This window comes from Chiloscyllium plagiosum, chromosome 26 (assembly GCF_004010195.1).
Source record: "Chiloscyllium plagiosum isolate BGI_BamShark_2017 chromosome 26, ASM401019v2, whole genome shotgun sequence".
Classification (NCBI taxonomy): Eukaryota; Metazoa; Chordata; class Chondrichthyes; order Orectolobiformes; family Hemiscylliidae; genus Chiloscyllium; species Chiloscyllium plagiosum.
Genome location: NC_057735.1, coordinates 18,434,276 through 18,443,827, shown reverse-complemented (window position 1 = coordinate 18,443,827; position 9,552 = coordinate 18,434,276). Strand labels below are relative to the sequence as shown.

Here is a 9,552-nt window from a genome sequence, read left to right as displayed (position 1 = left end):
GTCTGACAGGCTAGCCATTTTCAATAGTTTTAGTTTAACTAAATTGTCAATTACACTTATCAACTTTAGACTTAAATAGAGCCATTCACACTCACTAGTTACAGGTTCCGATATAGCAATTCACACTTGTCTAACAGTTACAGATTCCGATCAGTTTCTTTATTAATCCCGAGTTTCGATGGGGCAATTGATACTGGCTGGTATTTACAGGCTCCAAGATTTAATTAACATTATGCATATCCCTTACAAGCTCCAGCAGTCATGCAATCGCCTGCAGCAGCTCGCTTGGCTGTTGTTAACCATTTCAGGGCTGGAAGTGTCACCCTCCCTAGCCCTACATTAAACACCGCAGTGAAATCTCCCCAACACTATCATCAGATTAGCCATGATTTCATTGAATGGCAGAACAGTCTCAATGGGCTCTATGACCGACTTCTGCACCTACATCTTATATTCTTGTGGTCAATGAGGAGACCTCAACATCACCTGCAACACAATTAGGGATTATCCTTTCCACTTTCATCAAAGTCAATCTCACCCTTGCTTCATTACTGGTAAAATTATCCTAAAATTGGGCTGAGGTGGCCAAGAGCATAGAAAATAGAAGCGGGAGAAGGCATTTCAGTACTTTGAGCCTGCTCCACCATTCAATACGATCATGGCTGATCATTCAACGGAGCACCCTGTTCCTGCATTCTCTCGATACCCTTTGATACCTTTTGCCCTAAGAATTAAATATCTAATTGCTTCTTGAAAACTCCTTCTTGTTATGGCACAGAACTTCACAGGTTCACCATTCTTTAGATGACAAAATTTCTCCTCATCTCACTCATAAATGGTCTAACCCACATCTTTAGACTGTGATGCCTGGTTCTGAGAACATTCCCCATGGCCGCTCAGTCATTGAAACACCTTTCCTACATTTAACCAGTGCAGTCTTGATGGAATTCTTTTGGTTTTTATGAGATTTCGCCTCATTCTTCTCAACTCCAGTAAACATAGTCCAAACCAATCCAGTATCTCTTCAAGTATCAGTCCTGCCATTCCAGAAATCAATCTGGTAAACCTTTGTTACACTCCCTCCTAGATAGCCTCCTATCTAACTTTGTGTTGTCTGCAAAAGTTATTATATTTAATTCTCTTATCATTGATATATATCATGAATAGCTGGTGTCCAAGTACTGATCCACAGTAACCCACTAGGCACTGGCTGCGGAAAAGCTTCAGAAAATGTTAATTCTTACTCTTTGTTTCTTGTTTGCCAACTAGTTTTCTATCCTATGTCAGTACAATACCGTCAATCCCATGTGCTTTAATTTTACATCTCTTATGAGGGACCTTACTGTAAGCCTTTTGAAATTCTAAGTAAGCCACGTCCACTGATTCCCCATTATGAAAGACTACTAATTACATCCTCAAAAAATTTCAGTACATTTACCAAGCATCAGTTATCTTTTGTAAATCTATGCTGACTTTGTACAGTACTAGGAGAAAATGAGGACTGCAGATGCTGGAGATTGGAGTCAAGAGTGTGGTTGCTGGAAAAGCAGAGGAGGTCAGGCAGCATCTGAGGAGCAGGAGAATCGATGTTTCAAAGTCCTGATGAAGGACTTATGCCCAAAACATTGATTCTCCTGCTCCTCAGATGCTGCCTAACCCTCTCTGCTTTTCCAGCACCACACTCTTGACTTTGTCCAATACTGTCACTGTTTTCCAAGTACTCAGCTATTAAATATTTTATGTTGAACTGTTTCATTTTGCCTATTACTGATGTCAGGCTGACCAATCTATAATTCTGTGTTTTCTCGCTACTTCTATTTTTGAACAATGTGGTGACAAAAGCTACTTTCTGATAGGCCCACTTGTTGACGTACTCTTGGATATCGATTTATTGGCCTCAAATTTCCTCAAAACAATTTTCCTACTAATACTGACTGCCCTCCACTTGTTCCTTTTAGTAGTCCCTGTTTCTGAACAGGTTTTGATGTCATTTGTGCGCTCCTATGTGAAGGCAGAACTAAAATATGTATTTAATTGGTCTGCCATCACTTTGTTCTCTATTATAACTTCCATGGTTTCTGATTGCAAGAAAGCTACATTTGTCTTAACTAATCATTTCCTCTTCACAGGCATGAGGATATGGTTAGGCTGGTGGTTTGGTGAGGCCAATTTGCATGAATGAAAGGTGGAAGAGGACAGTATCCATGGAGCATGCAGAGATGTTGTAGAGAAGGCAGAGTTGGATGAAGGTCCAAACAAACAAACGTGGCAAGCTGTTGCAACCAGGTAATCACTCTGACTTTCATGGTAGGGACTAGTATCTCCAGTTTCTCAGTAAAGAAGAAAATTAAAATTTGCATATAAATAAGATAATGAATGAGACAGAAATACATGGTAAATAAGTAATCACTCCTTTCTGGACCTTGAGGTTGTAATTATTTCATTCTGATCATATTTTCCCAAATTTCTCACTGAAATAACTGCACACAGGCCAGCATCCCATCACTAAGTCATCCTTTATTTTCTTGTGCACAGTACACTGACTGTGGACAGCCACTCGGAGTCAGTCCCCTACACTGAAGAAATTCTAAATCCCCTGCCTATATTTTTTTTCTTTTCTTATTCACCTAACAGCGGTAGTACTTATATTTTCCCTAGCACCCATGTTGCGTGTGTACGTGTGAGACACAGTGAAAGAGAACAGGTGATACCATGCTTATATTGGTCAGCCAGTGCCTCCTGATTGGCCCAGATTAACAACCAATCAAGGACCTCATAGTCAACAAGATGTACCTGGTCCCAATCACTACACTCACCACTGCCCATGCCACTCTAGTGAATAGAAAATTCCAGTTTGCTTTCTCTTTTATAGATGCTCCCTGACAGCACAAATCCCAGATTTGCAACATGTGTTTCATTTGATTTTTGTCTATGATTATTTCAGCAGCTGTTGGGGAACCTGACCTAAAATATACTAAAGACAAATATTAATTACCTTCAGGTTAAAAATGGCAGTGAACAATTAAATATGGCTATGTTCTTAAGCACCTTTGCACTCTGGTGGATTCTTGTCCCACTGTCCATTTGCTGTACAAGTAAGTTCTTTCACACCAATCAATGCATATTCAGCATTACATGAATATTTTGCGACCATTCCATAATTCCAGTTATCTCCAAAGGGTAGCGATGAAACTTTCCCATTGTGAATAGATGGAGGATCAGCACAGTTGACAACTAGAGATAAATAAAACTCAATTAATAATATGAACAAAGTCAGAACTACATTTTTTTTTCAGTGAAATATCATACTATTCATTCACTGTATCATAGCATAATGTAGAAATGTCATTCTTCTTCCACAGTACAGCTTCCTTATCAACCAAAGGTTATGAAACCTGACCACAGCTGAACTGTGCTTTTCTGTCAGGAGCAATGGATTGGTGAGAAACAAAAAGAGCAAATTATTAGGAAAAGAGCAATGATGGCAAATTCAGATTTATTGCCCATTTCTACTTGCCCTGTTGTGGGTGGACATCTTTCTGAATTGCTGTAGGCCCTATGGCAATACTCGACAAGGGAACAGAATTCTATGTTTTTCACCCAGCAATGAGGAAATTGTTATCATGTCCAAGTTAAGGTAGCATATCACTTAGAGAAGGACTAGTTGACTGAAGTTTCTCCTCTTGTTGTTCTCACTTTGATAGACTGTGATAGAAAGTAATGTTGTGAATAAATTCAAAATGAGGTCGCTGGGGGAAATGATGATTTTTAATTGATGCAGAGTAGTTGAAATTTCACTTTTTTAAAGAATGTGCTTATAGTTGATAGAAGAACAGTATTAGAAATTTTACCAACTTCAAATTACGCTGACACAGAGGTAATATCACAGGCAAAAAATTAAAAATTAATATAGGATCAAGGTTGTAAAGATCTAAATCCCAAAGGGCATTGTTGACACTGATTCAGGCAGAAGTGGGAGGATTCAGATGTAACATTCAATACTTAGCAAAAACCCTTGAACCATCCTCCATTAGTCAGTCTGTGCTTTTGCTGCAAGTAGAGGTATTGTCACATAATTGCATTCAAATGGGTTAGTTGATTAAAACCGTTATTCAACTTTCTTCCAAAATCTCTTTCCAGCTATGTTATCTGTGTCACAGTGTTGCATTTTACCTGGGCGAAAAGAACTACTCCAGAGTTTGAAGCAAATTCAAAACATTTCTCAGATTTACCTTCCAGTTAGATGTTACATTTATTTTTAATCAACCTATTTGGACATGTTATGGCACATTTCCAACACAAGTGGTACTTTAACCTGCTGACCCAAAAGTAGGGATACTAGCACTGCACCACAAGACTCCTGTCTGATATTAAATGATAACTACACACCAAAGTATTTAATTGGCTCTTAAGCATTATTGAACATCTTGAGATTGTGAAAAGTACTGCTGTGGAAGTCCATTTCAACATGGTTCAATATATCAAGTCTCACAAAAGTGGTGAATCTTTATTTGATATATCTGTTTGGGAAGGTGATGGCCTAGTAGTATTATTGCTAGATTATTAATCCAGAAATTTAGCTAACCTTCTGGGGACCTGAGTTTGAATTGGAAGATGGTGGAATTTGAATTTAATTTTAAAAATCTGGAATGAAGAATGAAGATTGTAAGACAAACTCATCTGGCACACTAATGTATTTCAGGGAAGAAAATCTGACATCCTCACCTGCCCTGGCCTGCATGTGAGTCCTGATCGACAACAATGCAGTTGACTCTCAGCTACTCTCTGAAATGACCTAGCAAGCCACTCAGTTGCATCAATTGCTTTGAAGTCTCAACAACGAAATGAAACCAGACAGACCACCCAACATTAACCCAGGCACCAGAAAAGACAACAGCATAAACAGCCCTGTCAATCCTACAAAGTACTCCTTACTGGGGACTACTGCCAGAATTGGGAGAGCTGTATCACAGACTCATCAAGCAATTGCCTGACATAGTCAGACCCAAGGAATCAAATTTTAAAGACAATATCTCAGATACCAAATCACAATCCTGGCAGGACAGACCTAACAATGGTGGTAGTAGAGTAGTGTACAGTTGAGAGAGAGTTACTGGGAGTCCTCAGCATTGACTCTGAACTGCATGAAGTCTCTTGGCTTCAAGTTAAAAATGAGCAAGAAACCTCCTGCTAGTTACCACATTCCTGCTCCTACTCCACGGATACCGCCTGGCCTGTTGTGCTTTTCCAGCACCACACTTTTCAACTTTGATCTCCAGCATTTGCAATCCTCATTTTCTCTTTCTGCTCATTACTACTTACCGTCTGCCCAAAGAATCAATACTTCTACATGTTAAGCAATACTTTGAGGAAGTACTGATGTGGCAAGGATGCAAAATTTACTCTGAGTTGGGGATTTCAATGTTCACCACCAAAAGTGACTTGACAGCAGCACTACTAATCAAACTTGTTGAGCACTAAACGACATAACTGCCGGACAAGTGATGAGGTTACCAAGAAGAGGGAAAAGCATACTTAACCTCATCCTTACCAATCAGCTGGCTGCAGAAGCATCGTCAATGACATTATTAGTAAAAGTGACCACTACATAGTCCTTGTGGAGATGCAGTCCTGGGCTCATTGAGAATACCCTGTTATGTGGCACTATCAACATGCTAAATGGAATTTACATCGAAGAGATCTAGCAACTCAAGACTGGACATCCTTGAAGTGCTGTGGGCTATCAACAACAGCAGTACTGTACACCTGCACAAACTGGATACATATCCTCCACTCAGCTATTACCATCAAGCCAGGGGATCAACTGTGGTTTAATGGAGAGTGCAGGAGGGACTGCCAGGAGCGGCACCAATGAGTTGCCAATCTGGTGAAGCTATGAAAAAGGACAATTTGCAATAGAGAATGGTGGTGAACAATTAAACAACTCACTGGAGAAAGAGGCTCCACAAATATCCTCATCCTCAATGGTGGAAGAACAACACATTCACAGTAATCTTCAGCCAGAAGGGCAGCAGGGTGGCTCAGTGGTTAGCACTGCTGTCTCACAGCACCAGGGACCCAGGTTTGATTCCGTCTGTGTGGAGTTTGCACATTCTCTCCGTGTCTGCGTGAGTTTCCTCTGGGTGCTTCAGTTTCCTCCCACAATCCAAATGATGTGCATTTAGGTGAATCAGCCAAGCTAAATTGACAAGTAAGGGGTAAATATAGGGTAGGGGAATGGGTCTGGGTGGGTTACTCTTCAGAGGGTCAGTGTGGACTTGTTGGGCTGAAGGGCCTGTTTCCATACAGTAGGGAATCTAATCTAGAAGTGCCAAGTGATTGAACCATCTCTGCCTTCTCCAGTGGTCTCCAGCATCACAGATCTCAAGCATCAATCAATTTGATTCTCTCCATATGATATCAAGGTACAGTTGGAGGTATTGGATAGTGCAAATGCTATTGACCTTGACAACATTCCAACAATATTACTGAAGACTTGTGCTCCAGAACTTGCCGCTGCCCTACTACACTGGCATCTACCACACAATGTGGAAAATTGCCCAGATGTCCTGTACACAAAGAGGACAAATCCAACCTGGCTAATTACCATCCCATCAGAAGGGCTTATATCTGAAACGTCGACTCTGTTGCTCCTCAGATGCTGCTGGACCTGCTGTGGTTTTCCAGTAACACACTTTTTGACTCAATCATCAGTAAAGTGCTGGAAGGTATCAGCAACAGTGCTTTCAAGCAGCACCTGCTCAGCAATAACCTGCTCGAAGATGCCCAGTTTGGGTTCACTAGGACCATTCTAATCATGACCTCATTATAGCCTTGGTTCAAACATGGAAAAAAGAGCTGAAATCCAGAGGTGAGGCGAGAGTGGCAACCCTTAACTTCAATGTCACATTGGACTGAATATGGCATCAAGGACCCCTCACAAAACTGAAATCAATGGACATCGGAGCAAACTCTCTGCTAGGTACAATTATACCTAACACACAGAAATATGGTTTTGGTTGTTTGAGGTCAGTCACCTCAGCTGCAGGAGTTCCTCAGGGTAGTGTCATAAGCCCAGCCACCTTCAGCTGCTTCATCAATGACTTTCCCTTCATCAAAAGTCAGAAGTGAGGATCTTTGCAAATGATTGCACAATGTTAAGCATCATTCACGACTGTTCAGATACTGCAGTAGTACACGTTCAAGTGCGACAAGATCTGGGCAAAGTCCAGGCTTGAGCTGACAATTGGCAAGTAACATTCCACCAAACAAATGCCAAGCAATGACCATCTCCAATAAAGGACAATCTAACCACCACTCCCGGACATCAACGGTGTTGCCATCATTGAATTCCCCCGCTATCAACATCCTTGGGGTTACCATTAACCATAAAACTCAACTGCACTCGTACATAAACACAGTAGCTACATGAGCAGGTCAGAGGCTATGTAATGATTAACTCGACTCAACCTTGCAAAGCCTGACCACGAGCTACAGGGTACAGTTAGAAGTGTGTTGGAATACTCCCCACTTGTCTGGATGGGTGTAGCTACAACAACAATCAAGAAGATTACACTATCCACGGCAAAGAACATCCCTGTTGGCCCCACATCTACAAATATTCACTCCCTCAACCACCAATGCTCAGTAGCACAGCAAACATTTTGTATACTATCCAGGTAGCTAGGAATGTGATAGATGAAGATGGAGGGTGATGGTGATAGGTCAGAGCAGAGTGTGGAGCGGATAGGTGGGAAGGAAGATGGACAGGTAGGACAGTTCAAGAGAGTAGCGCCAAATTGGTGAGTTTGACCTGGAATAAGGTGTGGAGAGGGTAGAGGAGGAAACTGGTGAAATTGACATTGATTGTGTGTGGTTGGAGGATCCCAAGGCAGAAGATGAAGTGTTCTTCCTCCAGGCATTGAGTGGCTAGGATTTGGCGGCGGAGGAGGCCCAGAACTTGCATGGCCTTAGTGGAGTAGGTGGGGAGTTGAAGTGGTTGGCCACAAGGCAGTGGGGTTGTATAGAACATAGAACAGTACAGCACAGAACAGGCCCTTCAGCCCACGATGTTGTGCCGACCACTGATCCTCATGTATGCACCCTCAAATTTCTGTGACCATATGCATGTCCAATAGTCTCTTGAATGGCCCCAATGACCTTGCTTCCACAACTGCTGCTGGCAACGCATTCCATGCTCTCACAACTCTCTATGTAAAGAACCCGCCTCTGACATCCCCTCTATACTTTCCTCCAACCAGCTTAAAACTATGACCTCTCGTGTTAGTCATTTCTGCCCTGGGAAATAGTCTCTGGCTATCGACTCTATCTATGCCTCTCATTATCTCGTATAGCTCAATTAGGTCCCCCATCCTCCTCCTTTTCTCCAATGAAAAAAGTTCGAGCTCAGTCAACCTCTCTTCATAAGGTAAGCCCTCCAGTCCAGGCAGCATCTTGGTATACCTCCTCTGAACCCTCTCTAAAGCATCCACATCTTTCCTATAATAGGGCGACCAGAACTGGACGTAGTATTCCAAGTGCGGTCTAACCAAAGTTTTATAGAGCTGCAACAAGATCTCATGACTCTTAAACTCAATCCCCCTGTTAATAAAAGCCAAAACACCATATGCTTTCTTAACAACCCTGTCCACTTGGGTGGCCATTTTAAGGGATCTATGTACCTGCACACCAAGATCCCTCTGTTTCTCCACACTGCCAAGAATCCTATCCTTAATCCTGTACTCAGCTTTCAAATTCAACATTCGAAAATGCATCACCTCGCATTTATCCAGGTTGAACTCCATCTGCCACCTCTCAGCCCATCTCTGCATCCTGTCAATGTCCCGCTGCAGCCTACAACAGCCCTCTATATTGTCAACGACATCGCCAACCTTTGTGTCGTCTACAAACTTGCTGACCCATCCTTCAATCCCCTCATCCAAGTCATTAATAAAAATTACAAACAGTAGAGGCCCAAGGACAGAGCCCTGTGGAACATCACTCACCACAGATTTCCAGGCAGAATATTTTCCTTCTACTACCACTTGCTGTCTTCTGTTGGCCAGCCAATTCTGTATCCAGACAGCTAAGTTGCCCTGGATCCCATTCCTCCTGACCTTCTGAATGAGCCTACCATAGGGAATCTTATCAAATGCCTTGCTGAAGTCCATATACACCACATCCAAAGCTTGACCCTCATCAACTTTTCTAGTCACATCTTCAAAGAACTCGATAAGGTTTGTGAGGCATGACTTGCCCCTCACAAAGTCGTGGTGATTGCATTTAATCAAGCCATGCTGTTCCAGATGGTCATAAATCCTATCCCTCAGAATCCTTTCTAACACCTTGCAGACGACAGACGTGAGACTTACTGGTCTGTAATTGCTGGGGATTTCCCTATTTCCTTTCTTGAAGAGAGGAATTACATTTGCCTCTCTCCAGTCCTCAGGTACGACTCCAGTGGAGAGCGAGGATGCAAAGATCTTCGCAAGTGGCGAAGCAATTGCATTTCTCATTTCCCAAAGCAGCCGAGGACAAATCTGGTCCAGGCCT

General features: G+C 42.2%; 1 protein-coding gene across 2 annotated transcripts in view; it reads right to left on the bottom strand.

Annotated features, from left to right (window-relative positions):
- Nucleotides 1-2,734: 2,734 nt before the first annotated feature.
- LOC122563168 (complement decay-accelerating factor-like) overlaps nucleotides 2,735-9,552 on the bottom strand; it is a 98,250-nt gene continuing 91,432 nt past the window's right edge. For both annotated transcript variants that reach the window (XM_043716657.1, XM_043716658.1), the window contains one exon: nucleotides 2,735-3,234. In XM_043716657.1, coding sequence (XP_043572592.1) covers nucleotides 3,115-3,234 — 120 coding nt within the window. In that variant the 3' untranslated portion in view covers nucleotides 2,735-3,114. The remainder of the gene's footprint in view (nucleotides 3,235-9,552) is intronic.